Below are 20,472 nucleotides of genomic sequence, written 5' to 3'. Positions count from 1 at the left end.
ACACCAGGCTCTTGCGTTGCTGCTGTTCCCAGAGGTAAGAGAGCCATCAGAGGAAAAAGAGGTAAGGGGCATAGTCCATATCAGCTTACAGTTAAGGTTACAGGAAGTGACTGGAGCAGATGTGTTTAAATTATTATTTTTTGTTTCTGTAATGGTTTATCATAGTAACAGTTCAGTTTAAATCACGCAATGAACAAATTCATCTATGAAGTTCCAATTCTACCCAAATCCCCCCTTTGGTCACTGGATTTCACTTGATTTGTGATCATGAGAGCACAAGTGTACATGAATAGTCCAAAGCTGAAAGAGTTAATTTGTCATTTAATTCAAGTTTGTAAGATGTGGGCAGTTCATTAACAAGTTACAAAAAGACAACGGTTTGTTTGTCTGCAACATACAAGAAGTTATTCATTTATAATTTCCCCTTGTTTTCGATGGTCAAATTTATTTTTAACTTATGATCATGAGGGTCTGTAGATTCCACATGCAAAGTTTGTGCGTGGATGCGTGGCCCCCAGCCCTTTGGGCTTGGACTCCTATTGAGAACAAAAACAATAGTGCTCCAGTACTTTTGCTGGAGTTTGAAAAAGCAGGTTTAGCACATTTCGCGATTTTGCTGGAAACAAATAATAGCCGGAAATGGCCGTTGCCTATTTCACAAGCTTACAGTGCCACCTGTAGCCTGTTACCTCTAGTCACAGGTCGCACAAGAACTTTTTAGACTGGGTAAACGCTTCAGTTCATACAGCAATGTTTTATTTTTGCCATGGCCTTAAAATCTGAGCATATGTATATATAGTTGTGTTATATAGAATATGGTGTCCAGGAAGGTTGCTGGGGGCAAAGTTTGACCAAAAGTAATGAATTCAAAAAGCAATTAAAGGTGCTAGTAGCATTGGATGTGCCTTCGTGAGATTCTTATCAAACATGTAAAATTTGATACAGATGTGAGCACGTACATTGAAGTTACAACAACTTCCTGTTTCATGACGAATCATTGATTTTCAAAGCCATGCCATGGACACACCCTTCAACAGAACCTCACTGATAACACAACAGATCACTGTCAATGCCTTTAGATAGCACAACATATATAGAAAATTTGAAGTTGATCAAATGAGTTCTATAGGAGGAGTTTCTTGAAGTACAGAACCTGTAAATCGCAAAAATGACCATTACATTCAAAATGGGGCATTGCTTCCTGAAGCTTCTTTGTAGGTGTGGATATACCTGCCACAAAAATGTCTTACATTTTGGTGAAACGTGCCCCAGGGCTCCTTTATAAGGGGTGCAAGTGAGCCATTTTGCCATGCCCATGCACGAAAACCATATGACATGTACAATTTCACCATGTTTGAATTTTGTGCAAAGTTTTGTGAGATTAAAACGATGCACGTTTGGCTGTCAAAAAACAAAGAATTCATTCCATTTCAATAGGGTCCTCGCATGTTTCATGCTCAAGCCCTAAAAAAAGAATTCCTTAAGTTTCAATAGAGTCCTCACACATTTCTTGCTCTGGCCCTAATAACTTATAACAAAAAAAAGTCACACTCCAGCACATTGATTGATTGTTCCATGATTATAATGTATATCAGAATTAATTTTGAGAAAAAATTATTTTTTATAAATGAGTTGTATGGATTTACACTACTGTAGGAACAGCGTTGTTTTGATTTAACATTATAATTATTGATGGAACAATTTGTATTTTTAGATTCAGTTTTGGCATTCTAAACCAGCCTCCATCCTTTTACTGTTTAAATCACATATGTATGTTGTATAGTATATTATATATTTATAAAATGGCTAGCTCAAATCAAGCAATCTGATTGGTTCATAGCGGTGATATAATGAGCGAATATAACGGGTATGACGTCGAATTCCTTTGCACAGATCCATATCACTCCGCAACAAATAGGGTTTGAGTTATAATCTGAGCTTCGTGGGGGTCTCACGCCCCATTTGCACCTGGTATTAAAATGCAATCTTATACAGATCTGATTCAACATTTCCCTCTCTCACACACATGAAAACCATAGACTGTATGTCGAGCTAGGCGGGAGGGGTTTCAGCACCACGTCACCTCAGCTCTACCCACGACCTGCCTCTTTGGCCATTTATGGTTTTCCGGGAGTTACGTGCGGTGACAAGATGGTGATGGCCAGAAACCAGCGGGTGAAGTCATGGATACTACGTACATTTTTATATACAGTCTACGAGCTCAACATGACCGAGTTAGCTCATGCTAAGGAGCTAATGCTATATGCTACTCTGCGTTAGCAGAGGTAGCTTCTAAACCCCTGGTGCTGTACGGTGGAGGTTGGAACCATTGGTTAAGTTATGAAGGTATGAATGGAAAATGTAGCGAAATTAAGAGTAGGCCTACATTAGATGTACCCACCCCTGCTGCAGACATCATCACTGCTGCCTTCAGCTAGAAGTAAGCACAAAAGAAAAGTCTGTCATATTGAGGCACTTTACTGCACTGGCCTCGAGCAACGTTTTTTTTCTCCCTCAACATTTCTATAAGCTACATTTTGTCCGTGACTGATGTGGAGTGTGTGAGCGATTGACTGGTCTCTTAGTAAACCGCCTCCTATATGAGCCAGCTCTGAAAATGCCTGAGCCAGGAAGGCAATGCCAAATAAAACTTTACATTAGGAAAGAGGGGGGGGCAAAACATAGATTTTGAAATGAAATATGTATAATGCCTCCTCTGCCTATCAGGTGATGAACCTCACCACAGATCCACACAAGTTAATTTCAGCGCCTCTGATAAAGTGCAGCTCACAGCTTCAGGTGGATCAGAGGACAGACACAGAGCTACAGCTGGATCATCTTATTCTCCACTAATTTGCAGGAGAATAAATAATAACAATAATCTCTCTCTCACTCTCTCTCCCTCCCGGAAACGTTAATTAAGCAAAAGTAAAGTTACATTTTCGGCCTTTTATTTGTTTGTATTTTAAAAATCCTAACGACGCCGCTGGGTACATCTAATGTAGGCCTAATCTTAATTTCGCTACATTTTCCATTCATACCTTCATAACTTAACCAATCTGTAATCTGCATTTTGCTTTCTTAACCGAAATGAGCTCATCCAGGCTGTGCACAGTTACGCAGTAAAGCGCTGGTCGGGCGCTTGTCACAGTCACAGAGCTGTGCAGATGCAAACATTTAGAAAATCAGGCAAATATCTTTTCAGTTTAAGGCTTTATGTTCTAATACAACTGAAATCTAGTGAGCGCACACTATGGCACTGGTGACCGTGTTGGAAAGCATCCTGCGTCGCTCTTTAACAAGCAGGCAAGTGAAATACTTTCACTTTCCATTAACGCCGCATTAAAAGCGTCTTTAGTCTCTGCAGAGCAAATGAAGATGACTACACACTGTAAGATCTATGTCAGACAATCACTGCATTGATTGAGAAATATTAAAAGTGTCCTGTTGTTGACTTTGGACATTAGCCTGTTTCTTTTCTTTAATACACATTAGTTACTATTTGTTTTATAGCGATGTCCGACAGTGAGTCCATAAACAGAATGTCGCCAGTGAAACTAATCTTTCACTCAGCAGCTACCAGCTGTTATTTATTTTTGAGATGCACAGAGAGAGAGAGAGAGAGAGAGAGAGAGAATATGGTGGATAAAATAGTCATGTTGGGTTTTACGTATGACGCACAGCTTCCTCTGTATGCAGGTTTACCTGCTTCAACAACGAGCTGCTTTCGTGTTACCGCCACAATAATTCTTTGCGCTGTGAAGATTATTTAGATGCTTCAGGAATAATCAGATTGTATATCTTTTTTGTGCATGTCTTAGGTTTGCAAAGTGAAAAAGCCCAAAGTCCAGCCCAAAGGGAGTTCCCATCTCCCACAGAAAACGCTGCTCTGAACTGCCTAAAAACAGCTCATTTGTAGTCCAGCCTTTACTTCCCTTTCTTGTGACATCACAATGAAAATACGTGTCATAATGCTCACTGGGCGACTAGTCCGACACGCCCTCAAAAACACCGGTGGAAAAACAGTGAGCTGCAGCACACAGCTCTCTTCTCTCTTCCAAACACTAGCTACCCTCCAGGCAGTCAGTGGACATAAAGTTGTTACTGTGACGTAGAGACAGAGCTCAGTTAAAACTTTATGGATGAAAGATACTTTTGTTACAGATTAATAACTCACCACTCTGAAACTCTTGCTCCAGTTCATGTTGCTAAGCTGGTCGGCAACATGTAGCCTACAGCTGAATCGAAGCTGTTTAGGGTCTTTTCACTGACCCGCCTTTCTCTGCTTCTGATTGGCTAGTAGTCCTTAACTAGGAACTGCGCATGTGCAACTCCCAACAAAGATCATTTAGAGACAAGATGTATCACTCCATAGCTAAAACGAAGCCTTCAACACAGGGTGAAAAGAGGAGCTGCAGCAATGTGCAGTATGACAAAAATATGGTGTTTTTTGAAAATGAAACCATGTAAACCTGTTCTGGTACAACAGCTAAATAAGATTTTGAACCTGAAAATGAGCATTATACCACCTCTTTAAGATCAACAGATCTTTAGACCTTTGGATGTAAAGGAAACTACTTCAGTAATAATGATAAAAAAAGAATGCCTCTCACAATCATCTGATTTAGCTGTGACAAACCTTTTATTTAGGAACAACAAATCCAGAATAAAGCGCAGTGGCAGAGGGATGATTATTTGCAATGAATAAAATTATTTATAGTTAATCTTGCATTGCAGCTAAGGGACTCGTCTCAAGTAATAGGCTACAGTTATGTAATAATGTCACATATACTGGATATGAAGGTGGATCAAACGCAGCTATTCTTAAATGTTTAATGGGGTACAGAGGAGCACAGTATTTATTCATCATTCTTTAAGTTACACACATTACACAAGACCAATAAGGTAAGCAGAGAGTAGTAAAAAATCCACTTGTTATCCTGTAGTTCCACAGTAATATTTGGGCTGTGGGCTGTATTAAAGTATCCACTGTTCTCCTGTACTCTATAATCACACATTGACAACGAGCTATGTGCTGTTCTCCCATTCTCACTCTGTATTTACACATAAACAACAACGCGTGTAAGGGGAAATATAAATGGTTTATTCTATTAGTTTTGGTTTATTGTCTGTGTTGCTCTCCTACTTCTCCTTCTTCTTTTTACCCTCCTCTGACAAGATACCAGTGATGGCCACATCATGCTACCTCCTCTTTCTTCTTCGGAAAAAAACAACACATCAAATAATTGTTACAGGTTGAGTGCAGCTAACTTTAAATTAACTCCACCGTCACGCATAAAACATGGCTTAATAACAATCACATTTAACGTAGTTAATAATAACTATCAAGATTATTAGCTTAGCCTATGGCATTTTACACAACATAAATTAGCCTAGTGGCTAGCGGACTTTTCCTCTCCTCATCCTCAACAAATTACATGTATTATTTATACTGTGTCTTAACGCTGGTAAAGTCACTGCATCTCCCGACAACATGGTTGAATTTTCAGCCTGAACGTACATTTTCTACAGCAGCTGCTCGTAGCAACAAGCTGAAGGACTGCTGAGTCGTTTTCAGGAGGCAGAAGCGTAGCTCTGCTGCTGGGCGCATGACGTAAACAAGTTAAGTGCGAGCCCTCCCGGAACCCATAGAAATTGCATTGCATTGCAGCGGCCGCAGCTCGAGTCTATGAGGACTCCACGGAACACGACTTGACATTGATTGGCCAGCGATATTCAGTGTGGTAGAAAGTGTGAGAAAAATCCCCTAGACTGTCTGACTGACTAAAAATATTATGAATTCTTATTAACTGATGAAGTTATTACAATATAATGACTTTTTTTCTGGACATGTCAGAGAACACAGACATGTTAGAGAGATTTTGAATATGCAGAAAGTTTTGAACATGGGCAGAATTAATTTATCAATGAGGAGAGAAAAGGTGCCACAGTCACATTTAAAGAGGTTACTTTAGACAAAGACAAAAGAGGAGGGAAGACTAAATCATACATATGTGCTGACTCTACAGGGATGATATTACATGAGAAAATATTTTAATACACATTTAATATGTATTCAAATATTAATATATTAATCTGTTAAGTTCTCTGTGTGTGTAGGATGAAAGGACATCAAACTTTTGTTTTGTTCTACAACCTTGTGTTGTAAAATGACAAATAAACAACCTTGAAAAGGTTGATCTACAGGAGAAATCTAAAAGCAACACAGAGTGCCTGAGAGCTTTACTGCATTATATTCTATTATATTTGAAATTGTCACCTGCCACCTGAATGTTGTGTTTCCCTTTATATTCGTAAAGATTAGTAACACCCACCAGTTCCCCTGTAACTGCCTCAAGAAAATTGACCTTCAGTAAACACTAGTCAGCAGCACATCACAAGTCATAGGATACAGCTGCAACTATGGTTACAATATAATAAGCTATGCATGTGGTAAAACACTGAATATACTATTATTATTATCATTTCAGCTGACACAGCCATATACTCTATACAGTATTTAAGTTTTGTACATAATTTGACCAATACTTTGATTAATCTAGCTCTGAAGTTTATTTATTCACTCATAATTTGATTTTATGATTTAATGCTTTGTAGTAATTTCTTCAGTGTTTAATTTGACTTTTCTCTAATCACTCCAGCATTAAAGAGTATTTTTTCTGCCCTTGTCTTTTTTTAAGTTAAAAGGAGGAACATTACTGTCAGTCTAATTTGAAAGATTAAAAAAAACAAAAAAAAACTGATTTGACCTTTTGTGCTTTATAATCATATTGAGTAATTGAATATGTATATGAGCATGGCCTGGATGAGTCACCAACACTGAATTTAGAAATGCTTGTTAGGGACTCCATCTGTGTCACTATAAGGCTAACGGCCAAGAGCTTCTTTGAAATTGCCCGTGTTTGTATTAGAACTAAGGGTGGGTTGGTTAAGGTGGTGTTAGAGTAGGTGTCGATGAGGGGCCCAATTTGAAAAATGTTGTCCCCCTGCCCGTAATTCCTAATGGTGGGCCTGTCCCGAACTGTTTGTTATTCATGTAGTTTCAAATGATTTAGTTCATAAAATAGTTGTTTACATGTGGTTTTGTAACAAGCTAACAGAATAGTTTGACAGTCCCTGGATTTGGTGCTTTGTACTCACCTTGTATGTCAGCATTAGGCTACTATTACCAGGGGAGGTCTGCTGATTGTAATTTTCACCACAGGGCCACATAATTCTGTTCTTTACACTTGCCTGGGTGGGTTTAGCACTGCAGGATAAAATTGGTAATGTAATCTAGCACATTACATTATGTATTATTTGTATCTGCTATCAATTGCAAGAGGGTGAATAATTTCTGTCAGATTACAGAATATGGCTGCTGTGTAGTGATGATCTCACTCAAACGTTATTGATGATAAACCTGGCTGAATGTAGGAGTATCCGACATCAAACTGTGAACTGTCTTCACCAAGGTGTTTTGACCACGGTATCCAAAACGTTGTTTTCATAACATGCTGTGCAACGTGATGTAAACAAACTATGCATAAAAAAGCATTCATCTGCCATCATATTATCATGTCAAACCTCTCATACTCGTTCGCATCACACAGCTTGTTCATAAGATGCATGTAAGCTGGTCCAACGTAATAACCAGCGTAATAACCAGCAAACAACTAACGTTAGGTACAGTCATTGTTTGCTAACAGCTGTAAGCATGACCTAGCTAACGCTAATTTAGTGTTTAGCTAGTGACGTTTGTTAGTACCAGACAAAAAGACGACATCTAACGTTATATGTTTACAAACTGAAAATGGAAATATTGTTCAAATGTCTGCCATCGTGTTCCTTTATCTGGTCAACACCATGTAGCATGTATTTGTTGTATTGTACTGCATACAAGGAGACCTATTATACTGCTTTTCCAGCCCTATATTGTAGTTCTGTGACTCCTGTATGGCAGCTTTGCATGATTCAAAGTTCAAAAAAATTATTCTCTGTCTTATACTGATTCTTCATGAAGGCCTTCTTTTCAGTCTCTGTCTGAAACAAGCAGTAGATGCTCCTGTCTCTGTCCACCACACCTTAAAGCTCACTGTCTTCTGATTGGCCAAGACCTGAAGCATGTTACCAGGCTGTTGTTGTTGCTGGGCGGTACAGGCAGACTGAGCGTTGCTGTGCCGTTGCTGTGGGAGCAAATGACCATATGTAACACTGGATCCGTCTAGCTCGTTATGTCATAGAACGGAGCCATTGGTAGAAAAAACAGTTCAAAACAACAACAGTGTACAGGACAGTAGGAAATCAGAGGTTTTTGCTCACAGGGATTTCTTTTAAATATTTAACCTCATTATTTGAAGCTTTGGCCATGTTTAACATGAACATCCAATACTGAAACTTTTTAGATACTCATAAAATGAGGAAAAGCATAATAGGTCTCCTTTAACCTTATCGGTCCATTGGGTTAAAGCTAGCTTGACTTACAGCTATTGATGGGACGCTCCAGTGTCTCCACTTTGACATCCTTCCAAAATTATAGATTTGTATTAAAATTAGATTTGTGTATGTGTGTGTGTATATATGTGTGTGTGTGTGTGTGTGTTATTATTATTGGGTTTTTTTTCCACTTATTTATTTGCTCAATGTCCCGCCCACAGCACTATCTGATTAGTTACACATAGCGAATAATAGCTTATATATCAACACTTTGCTCTGGTGAGCAGCAGAGCTGTGATGAGACTGCAGCCAATATTACTGAAGGTGCAATAAAATCTGAAGCTCTTTTCTATGATGATAAGCATAGAAACAGTTACACCAGTCTGAACATGCCCAAGGTCACGGCTAAGGGGTTTCACTCTGACACTCTTGAAAGTGACGGCTTTTAAATCAGTTGCTCTTCCCTTACCCACTCGCTGCGCTTAAACACAGCATGCATCCGTCTTCTCTTTATTTTCATTGATCGCGATGTAACGTCATATATTTACTACTTTAAAAAGTAACAGTGGCACTAAAACTTTTTCTCAGACTATGATGGTTAAACTTTGCAATCAATCCACATTTCACTTGCGTGCCAGTGAGGTGGAGGGGGTATTTTCATGACAAAAAAAACTTTTGAAAACATCCCTCCACTGTTTTCTCACAAATTGCCTCATAAACAGATAACATGAACTAACGCTGGTGTAGAGGATAGTAATCTCAGTCACTGAAAGCTATTTATGGTCACAGTATTATGAATGTTGTGCACTTAGTAGTCCTCTTCTTTGTCTTTGGCTGTTTTCAGAACTCAGGTATTGAGAAGGCCTTCCTGTTTGATGTGGTCAGTAAGATTTACATTGCCACAGACAGCAGTCCAGTGGACATGCAGACATATGAACTGTGTTGTGACATGATCGATGTGGTCATTGACATCTCCTGCATCTATGGGTAAGTCAATGAACTCTGTCAACAAGCCATAATATAACCAGCCCATCAAGGGGATTATACAAACTTCTGCAATTTCACATAACCTAAACATTGTTGCAACTCTATCAGAAATAGTGTAGTTCACTTCCTACATGTGAAAAGAATGGGATCCATAAGAAAATGGAAAGTCAAGATCTGATTGGTAATTGTAGGTAGTTTTTGTTGGTCTTCAGTACCATGTTGGTGCTGAGAAATTGCTATAGGCTGCCAATTAATGATCATGTAATACATTGGACAAATGTTGTGTTTTAGAAATGTCAGACAATTGGTAATTCCAACTTCTAACAATAACAAAATTATGCCCTTCAAATCTAATTTACAAATGAGGTTTCTCAACCAGTTTTCTGAGCTGTACGTATCTGATGTGATGCCACCATGGCAATATTTCTAAACATGTTTCTAAACATGCCTTCTATTTTATTTTCTACATCTGTAAAAGGCTATAGTTATACCTATATATTAAGTGAATAGTTAATCATCTGCAGCTCCCCTCAGCTTAAAGGTTTAGTGTGTAATTTTTAGTGGCATCTAGTGGTGAGGGAATTGCAACCAGTGGCTCATGGTGCATTCACATGCTTCTCGGATGGTCCCATTTCCCAAGTTGTGAGGTTATTCTTCCAACTTCAGTGTGTGTTCATGTGCTCTTAAATTGGAATGTGGAATCATCATGGACTCTACTACAAAAATGTGTTGGGATTAGCATTATCAGAGCTTATAAACAACACGCTGACATCTAGTTCACTCTACATGGACAGCAAACTAACCGTAATAACCATTTTACAAACTGCATGTTTGATTTTGCATGAATCACAGTTCTGTATACTTCTTAATGTCCCGTGTACAGTTTATTTCTCTTTTTGCAATAAAGATTCAAGGAAGAAAAGATTGTGATTGTTCCGACACCACATAAATGCACCATAAGTCAATGCTCAACCATCCCTTTCCGAGTGCACTGGAGAAGTGGCCGACACGCTCTCTCAGCTCTTGTGCTAAATAATATGTGTGGTCCTCCATTTGTCAAAAATTCTTTTCTTTTCTTACTTCTAATAAACCAGACTACTACTACTACTACTGCTACTACTAATGTTACTTGTTCTTATTCTTCTTTGTATGTATTCAACGTAGTGACGAAATGTGCTCTGTAGAGCCGTTTGTCCGTTAGGATTACTGTAGAAACATGTTGGCGTAACATGGCGACCTGTGGTAGAAATGGCTCATTCTAAGGTAATAAAAACATAACGGTTCATTATGTAAGGTCTTTATACACCACTGAAAACATAGTTATGGATATTATATTGCATCTGTAACAAAGCATAATGTCGCTTATCCCCAGCACTCCTACATATACTTATGACATTTCTTTAATAATTTTTTAAAGTTTAGGGATCCATGTTAAAAAATTTAAATATACAAATATCCAATATTTTTAATTTCAATTATCAATATTGTTATCCATCTCAAAAATCCGGTATCTGTTGGAGTCTTGTGAGATGAAATCTTGTTAAGCAGTGTGTGCCTTAATTATACACACCTTGATAGTCTTAATGGGTCATTCTCAGGAAACCAATGATACAATGGCCAACTTTTCAATATAAAAGTAAAGTATTTTGAGCTGAAATTCTCATTACTACTATGCGTCCACATTCATTTGAATGGATGTTCGATTGATTTTTTAGATTGAATAAACTCAAAGATCATCAATAAAACAAATTGCATATTGTTTATTCAATTCAATTTTATTTATATAGCGCCAAATCACAACAACAGTTATCTCACAGCGCTTTTCATAAAAGAGCAGGTCTAGACCGTACTCTGTGATGTTATTTACAGAAGCCCAACAGTTCCCACCAAGAGCAAGCACTAGGCAACAGAGGCAAGGAAAAACTTCCTTTTAAGAGGCAGAAACCTCGAGCAGAACCATGGCTCAGGGTGGGCGGCCATCTGCCTCGACCGGTTGGGGTGAAGGAGAGAGAGGGAGAGAGAGAGGGAGAGAGAGAGAGAGAGAGAGAGAGGGCAGGAGAGGTACAGAGAGAAAAAGAGGGATGGAAGGAGAGAGGGAGGGGAGGGAGGCAGCCTACACAATATACACACAGAGGTACAGACAGTGAAGGAGATGTTGCTATAGACTAAATGAAAAAATGGTACAGATATTTATAGTAGTGTTAATGATAACAGTCGTAGTGTTAATTATTATAATAACAATAATAATAATAGGACTAGTAACAATAGTCGTTGCAGCAGAGGGTGTTGAGCAGGAACACGGAGGCAGCAGGTGACCTGCAACCACAGATCCAGACTCCACTGCTCCAGAGCCAGAAACACCTGCAGGGAGTGATAGGAGGAGAGAGGAGAGGGACGAGAAAGCACAAGGCTACCAGAAAGGGGAGAAGTTGTGTTAGTAACATGCAATAATGGGATGAGGTTGTATACAGAGGGAGAGAAAGTAGAGGAGAGAGGAGCTCAGTGCATCATAGGAAATCCCCCGGCAGTCTAGGCCTATAGCAGCATAACTAAGGGATGGCCCTAACTATAAGCTTTATCAAAGAGGAAAGTCTTAAGCCTACTCTTAAATGTAGGAGAAATATGATCTCTTTTCCTGGTTCCTGTCAGAACACGTGCTGCAGCATTCTGGATCAGCTGAAGAGTCTTAACGGACTTTTTCGAGCAGCCTGATAATAAAGAATTGCAGTAATCCAGCCTAGAAGTAACAAATGCATGGACTAGTTTTTCTGCATCATTTTTAGACAGGATGTTCCTGATTTTCACAATATTACGTAGGTGAAAAAAGGCGGTCCTTGAAATTTGCTTAATGTGAGACTTAAACGACATGTCCTGATCAAAGATAACTCCAAGATTCCTCACAGTGGTGCGGGAGGCCAGGGCGATGCCATCAAGGGAAACTATATCTTGCATAGGCCCCAGAACAATAACTTCAGTTTTATCTGAGTTTAACATTAGAAAATTACAGGTCATCCAGGTTTTAACATGCTGAAGGCACATTTGAAGTTTAGCTAACTGATGAGTTTCATCTGGTTTGATCGATAGATATAACTGAGTATCATCTGCATAACAATGAAAGCTTATGGAATATTTCCTGATAATATTGCCTAAAGGAAGCATATATAAAGTGAAGAGGATTGGTCCAAGGACAGATCCTTGAGGAACTCCATGACTAACTTTGGCATGCATGGAGGACTCATCGTTAACATGTACAAACTGAAATCGATCTGATAAGTAGGACTTAAACCAGCTTAGAGCGGTTCCTTTAATGCCAATGAAATGTTCCAGTCTCTGCAATAGGATCTGATGGTCAATGGTATCAAATGCAGCACTAAGATCTAATAGAACCAGTACAGAGACAAGTCCTTTGTCTGATGCAATAAGGAGGTCGTTAGTAATTTTCACCAGTGCTGTCTCTGTGCTATGATGAGCTCTAAATCCTGACTGAAAATCCTCAAATAAACTATTGCTCTGTAGAAAGTCACACAGCTGTTTAGCAACTGCTTTCTCCAGAACCTTAGAGAGAAATGGAAGGTAAGATATAGGTCTATAGTTGGCTAAAACATCTGGATCAAGTTTGGGCTTTTTCAGAAGAGGTTTAATTACAGCTACTTTAAAGTACTGTGGTACATAGCCTGTTGATAAAGATAGATTGATCATATCTAGTATAGAAGTGCTGACTAAGGGTAAAACATCTTTAAGCAACCTAGTCGGGATGGGGTCTAAGAGGCAGGTTGATGGTTTAGATGAAGAAATTATTGAAGTTAGTTGGTAAAGATTGAGGGAAGCAAAACAGTCTAAACATATATCTGGTTCTACAGCTGTTTCTAAGGTTCCTGAGTTAAGAGATAAGTTGGTGCCAGTTGAGGGCAGTTCTTGGTGAATTTTGTCTCTAATAGCTAGAATTTTATCATTAAAGAAGCTCATGAAGTCGTAACTACTGAGAGCTATGGGAATACTTGGCTCAATAGAGCTGTGACTCTCTGTCAGCCTGGGTACAGTACTGAAAAGAAACCTGGGGTTGTTCCTATTTTCCTCTATTAATGACGAGTAGTACGCTGCTCTGGCATTACGGAGGGCCTTCCTATAAGTTTTAAGACTATCTTGCCAAATTAAACGAGAATTTTCCACTTTGGTGGAACGCCAATTCCTCTCAAGTTTCCGCGATATTTGCTTTAATTTGCGAGTTTCCGTATTATACCATGGAGCTAACCGTCTTTGTTTTAGTATTTTTCTTTTTTAGAGGGGCTACAGAGTCGAGTGTCATTCGCAGCGAGCCTGCAGCACTATCAACATGATGATCGATTTGGGAGGGACTGAAACTAGCATAGGAGTCTTCCGTTACTTTGTGACTTGATAATGAATTTAGAGCTGATGGAATCGCATCCTTAAATTTGAAATTATATTATTATGTCTTGTAGTAAAGGAAAACAAAGTGCATAATACAGTTATATTTTAAAATTACATTTTTTTTGTGGAAAAACACCGTGGATGCAATTCTCATCCTCTGTAACATTGTTCACCCTCCTGTAAAAGCTACAGTATTTTTTTATAAAGTTTTATTCTCCCGTGATGCATCACAAAGAAGAGAAGCTACAAGATGGATAACAGCTAAGCTAAGTCTCTTAAATTTTTCACACTTTGAAATCAAAACTTCCCTCTTCAACCCTTGTACGTCAAAATTGATTTTCATTATCTCAACGTGAAATATTACTTGTTTGAAAAAAGCTTTGATTATCCATATTGTATTAATATAAAGGTAAATATGTTCCTAACATCATGAAAAAGTTTTTGGTGAGTCTAAATGGCTTCTCCATTTTTAGCGAAATATGCTAGCTCTATTCATCCTCCGCAGCAAACATCTCATTTACTGCTACACTCTGATGCCTGTTGCGATAAGTGAATTATTGTTTTATATTTTATTTTATCTAGGAGCACGTAGCGCCACCTATAGGTTTATGAATACACCGGATATATAGTAGGTCCCAACGTTTCGAGCAGAAGCCTCAAATGTGGCACACATTCTAATTTTCACATGCTAAACAAAATCTGATGTCATTTTAGCTGAGCATTTTAGTGCCTGTAGCGCCACCTACAAGTCTATCATTGAATTGATCAGCATATAAACTTGATGTTTTGCATATTTGTATAGCAGGGTTAAAGCTAGTGCAAAAAAATTAAGCTGCAGCAAGTGCTAGATTAAAAAAGCACAGAGTGAGGATTTACAGCAACCAAGAACTCCTGGAGGATTACAGGAGAAAGGAAAGTGAAAGGTCAGGAAGTTAGTTAGTTTAATTGAACTGAGTCCCATTGGTTGTTATACAGTGTCTTCCAATTGGCTCAGGAGCGCCTGGAGCAGCCACCACTCGATTCTGTGCGCATGTTACTGCACAGGCTGGAAACACCCCCGGATAACTTCAGCCACTTTCACCTAGATCTCCAGACTGCAGTGGTTTAGAAACGACCACCGGAGAAAACGGCCCATCAGCCTGCACCACCAGAGCCCAAAATCATCACTACCCCGTCAATAGGCAGTGCAGGACGCACGCCAACAGCAACAACACCTTTCACCAAATCACACTCTAACACCATATCATGCCGCAGCAGGTGAAAATGACCACACTAAATGTACAATGAATGAATGCTTGGCGCCTGTATCACGCAAAATCTTTATTGGCATGTGCTTCTACTTACCAACCAAAGACACCACCACATTAGCAATGGCTCAAAGCCATTATCACAACCCAAATCAACAGATACGGGCTTTAACTCTAACGACACTGGAGCAAGCCAGGGCAGGAGCAGACTGTACAAAAGATTTACTGCTACTTCTAGACCTTAAAACAGGACATTGATCTTTCCGGTGGCCAATGCCTTGACAATAATTACACACTTTGCCACAATCATCTCTACCATGCAAAGGTTTGGGCACATGTGAGGGACTAGACATTAATGGAACACTATAACAAGAATTGTTATAATTATTACTTCTGCATCTTAAGTCACTCCCGAAACACACATCTCCAAACAAAAAATCATTCGCCAACTCAGCCCCTTTAAGAACAGTGGTTGCCTTCTGTGCACTCACATACATTATCTCACAAAAGTGAGCACACCCTCAAAATAACACATCACACAGCCATTAATGTCTAAATTGCGCCCAAAGTGTCAATATTTTGTGGCCACCATTATTTTCCAGCACTGCCATAACCTTCTTGGGCATGGAGTTCACAAGAGCTTCACAGGTTGCCACTGGAGTCCTCTTCCACTCCTCCATGACGACATCACGGAGCTGGTGGATGTTAGAGACCTTGTGCTCCTCCACCTTCTGTTGGAGGATGCCCCACATATGCTCAATAGTGTTTAGGTCTGGAGACATGCTCGGCCAGTCCGTCACCTTTACCCTCAGCTTCTTTAGCAAGGCAGTGGTCGTCTTGGAGGTGTGTTTGGGGTCGTTATGTTGGAATACTGCCCTGCGGCCCAGTCTCTGGAGGGAGGGGATTATGCTCTGCTTCAGTATGCTACAGTACATGTTGGCATTCTTGGTTCCCTCAATGAACTGTAGCTCCAGACCATGACTCCTACCACCATGGTTGGCTGTAGGCAAGACACACTTTGTACTCCTGGTTGCCGCCACACACGCTTAACACCATCTGAACCAATTAATTTTATCTTGGTCTCATCAGACCACAGGACCTGGTTCCAGTAATCCATGTCCTTAGTCTGCTTGTCTTCAGCAAACTGTTTGCAGGCTTTTCTTAGAAGCCTCTTCTAAGATGATGCACGACAGCTATGCAAACCAATTTGATGCAGTGTGCATGTTCTGAGCACTGACAGGCTGACCCCCCACCCCTTCAGCCTCTGCATCAGTGCTGGCAGCACTCATACGTCTGTTTCCCAAAGACAACCTCTGGATATGACGCAGAGCACGTGCACTCAACTTCTTTGGTCGACCATGGCGAGGCCTGTTCTGAGTGGAACCTGTCCTGTTGAACCGCTGAATGGTCTGGACCACCGTGCTGTAGCTCACTTTCAGGATCTTGGCAGTCTTCTTATAGCCTGGGCCATCTTCATGTAGAGCAACAGTTCTTTTTATCAGATCCTCAGAGAGTTCTTTTCCATGAGGTGCCATGTTAAACTTCCAGTGACCAGTATGAGGGAATGTGAGCGCGATAACCCCAAATTTAACACAACTGCTCCCCATTCACACCTGAGACCTTGTAACACTAATGAGCCACATGACCCCGGGGAGGGAATATGGCTGATTTGGACATTTTCTCTTACTCACTTTTGTTGCCAGCGGTTTGGACATTAATGGCTGTGTGATGTGTTATTTTGAGGGGACAGCAAATTTACACTGTAAACAAGCTGTACACTCACTACTTTACATTGTAGCAAAGAGTCACTTCTTCAGTGTTACAGTGTTAGTGTTTTACAAAAATGTGAGGAGTACACTCTTGTGAAATACTGTAGGTGGCAACGCACTGAGGAATGGAATTTTTGAACTACTCCAAAACATTTAATTCACACAGACCCTCAAATGTGTGAACATTAGCAGCGAAGCACTACCGAATAAAATGAGACAACACAAGCATATTCCACGTTAGTTTGTCTATCGCCCTTTTCTCAGTTTCTAAATTTCTAAATTTCTGATGATAAGCCTCAGGGACCAACTCATATGCATTTAGGATCACTAACACTTAATGCTGAATAATGCTTTCTGGGCTCTACAAGTCAGGATGCACTGCAGCAGTAGAATCCTGTCAGCATCCGGCCAATTTTTCACATCCACAGCTCACTCAAAGAGATTAAAGAATGTGTCCAGGTCCTTCTCATTAAACTTTGGCACCAAACTCAAACTGGCACCAACATCAACAGAATATTGGGCAACTTCAGACAAAAATGACTGCTCACATCATACATCACTACCATCCCTACCATCCCAGATCAACTTCAGTTTATACTCTGTAGCTCCAGTTTCCTTGTCTCCGTTTGCTGCCGAACTTTTTCCAAGGTAACTTGGTATTCTGTTTCTTCTCTCAACTGAAGCAACAGCAACCACTTTTGATGCTCAAATGTCAACCCCGACATAAACATGGACTCTGACACCGCCTCGTCTGACTAACCCTCTACCTTCTGCAAGACCCCTGTCTTCCATAAAGCGGACTAGACAGCACTTTTTATTTCATCTTTACATTTCTTATCCGACACATCAATACTATTATGCTCAGCCATCTGCAACAACTGTTTCTTCGTACAGCAATTGATAAACACTTCTGACGGCGACTTCAAAAACCGGAAGCCACCATAATTTGCCAACTGGACCCAACAGAATTTACAGTGTAACACCCCAAAGGCATGCATGAGGCCGACCGGCCTCACGAATGTTCCCCTAACTGCCTAACCAAATCTTACTAAACTCACCCCTAGTCTTCATGTGGCTTGCGGCGGATATTTACACAATGAAAACCAGCAGATTTGTAAAGCAACCCGTTATCAGGCAACTTCACCAAATCACCCTGAGACAGCTGTCCAACAGACAGCTGACACTAACCACTCTACCACAACACAAAAAAAACCCTGACACAACCCAAGGCAAAACCGTCATTAATCCTAACAGGGAAAACTCCAAAACACAGCGCATCAGGGTAGCACACCTACCTTCTCTTTGGACCATGACCAAATGACTCCTGGAAAAACGAGGCAAACATATCCACCGACCTAACCACACGTGCACCGATGACTAATCATCCGGTCAAAACAAACTTTCTAATGAATAAAACAAACAAACTAAACCACTACAAGTGAGAAGAGAGCGTGACATTACTACCAGGCTTAAGTAATCGGCACACACTGGGGCCCTGAGATGTTCCTAATGAATGTAAGCAGAAGAAAGTTACACAGGACAGCCCCACTGGGGTCGTCACTGCACGCACTCACTCACTCACTCACTCAGTATTTGTTGGGTTATTATATTCAGTGTTAGGCAAGATATTCAAAAATTGTTACTAGTTACCTATTACTTCTTAAAAAAGTAATAATATTTGGTTTGAACATCACCATGGTACATCAATAAGAATGCAGAAGGGACAAATTGTTCCGTTTAAGCCATTTATTGCCACTATTCAAACATGAAGAGCAACAGGTGATGGTGAGGCTTGACGGTTATGTTTTTTTTATCACGCACAACCATGGATTTATATCTGAATCACAGAGACAGAGGGCCCTCACATGTGGTTTGTGTTGCTGCCAGCCAGAACAAAGGGAATGGGTGGAGCTTATAAAGTAGACCACTGATTAGGAGTGAGTGCGATCAGTTGAGATTGGGTGGGTCCTTGCCATGGAAATAGGCAGAGGGTTGCTGAATAGTATGGCTGTATTCTACAAATAATATTACTTTACTTATTACTACGTGATAAAAAGTAACTAGTCACGTTACTCGTTACTATATTACTTTGACTACCACCCCCCCATCATAGACTGTGACACAATAATGGTGATACTTACAGCTGTGGAAAGAATGCCTCTCTCCCTCATTCTCCATTCTTCCTTTTTTTTTTTTGACTTGAACAACAAAATGTCCAGTGCCGCGTTCCCACATAAGTCAAGGATGGTGTGTGCGATTCGATGTGTGACTGCGTTCAATGTCTGAATCTCACAACAAAATACTATTTCTTTTCTGCCTATTAATAGCTGACATCAACAAAACCAGGGTTTATACAGACCCAGGAAGTGTCCTGCTTTTGTGGCTGTGCATGTGGATACTTTCTCCCGAAAGAGTTCAACTTCAGAGAAGGAGAGAATGTGGAGTCAGAGACAGAGAATGCAGAGCCAGAACATACTTTAGAAGCAGGTTCTTGTAGAATATGATGCAGAACGGCTCCTTGGCACCATCACAAAGGTACAGTATGTAGAACTAATTGGAGGTATCATTACCACTATGGTAATGATAAATCTTGAGTCCAGTTCTGTGCCTTTGTTTATTTTACTGATTTCTTATGCAGATTGTGGGTGACGTTAACTCAGCTTTTATTATTATTATTTTGAAAGTCCGTTGCTCACTGGCTCTGAATACACACACAGTTAACCATGGGTCACAGGAGGGCTGGGATGTTGATCAGCCTGCAAATCATCCATCCAAACAAGCAGTGGAGGGAGGCTTCGGCAGACTACGCTGGATGCAGCGTGTGGGAGAAGTTGATAAACAAAAGCAAGACAAGTAATCAAATGCCACAGCGAAGTGGATAGCTACACACCGCATGCTGATTAGTATTGGGGAAGATGTCGGTCTTAGAAACGTTCTTAAAAACACAACGTAGTCACTTGGCCCCACAGGGTTGCTCTTTACTCCGGTGGTCAGACAGGGCACAGCGAGTAAACGGCAGGCGCTCTATGGACAGTAACCATGGCAACGGCTTCTGTGCGCTATACAGCTGTAGCCTATTTATCTTAAGTTAAAATTATAGGCTAACGTTACATAACTTTACCCGATAGGCCTTTTTGCTCTGCCACGTGAATTCCCTCCTGTTGATGTCCTATTTAGTAAACAATAATAGATTCTGGAAACTCACAAACAGCGAGGATCAGTCTCTCTTCCAATGATTTGTGCTGCGCATTGTGTACAAAAAGTTCAAGACAATTCAACTTCAGCGGGGGAGGGCGTGTGCGTGAGGCGATTCGTTTATGCTGCTCGCTGATGAAAGAAAATGATTTCTGCTGATACCTGTTCAGAAGATGTATATATGTTGACCTATTGCTCAGAAGGTGCCTGTTATGATGTTATGATTGTGGCTCTGGACTCTGATGGTAACTCGTTTTAACAAGCTAGATAAAAGGTAACGCCCTGGCAGTGGCAAATAGCTTTGGTTTAATATTTGATTTGATTACATTAATGTTTAAGTTGAGATTTACAAGAAATATTATATTAAATTTGATATATTTAATATTATTATTGCTACTGTGTAAAGGGAATACTGCTGGTAAAAAGCACCTTATTTGTTTAAAGTGTTT

The 20,472-nt window shown here is 40.1% G+C and overlaps 1 protein-coding gene across 1 annotated transcript in view; it reads left to right on the top strand.

Moving 5' to 3' along the window:
* rragd (ras-related GTP binding D) overlaps nt 1-20,472 on the top strand; it is a 97,666-nt gene that overhangs the window by 45,080 nt on the left and 32,114 nt on the right. Inside the window, exon 5 of the mRNA XM_038729226.1 lies at nt 9,281-9,423. Within this exon, the coding sequence (XP_038585154.1) occupies nt 9,281-9,423 (143 nt within the window). The remainder of the gene's footprint in view (nt 1-9,280; nt 9,424-20,472) is intronic.

This window comes from Micropterus salmoides, unplaced genomic scaffold (genome assembly GCF_014851395.1).
Source record: "Micropterus salmoides isolate LMB-PRFRI ecotype aquatic unplaced genomic scaffold, ASM1485139v1 Ms_hic_scaffold_19, whole genome shotgun sequence".
In the NCBI taxonomy this organism is placed as follows: Eukaryota; Metazoa; Chordata; class Actinopteri; order Centrarchiformes; family Centrarchidae; genus Micropterus; species Micropterus salmoides.
This window is presented reverse-complemented; position numbering and strand designations above follow the sequence as displayed.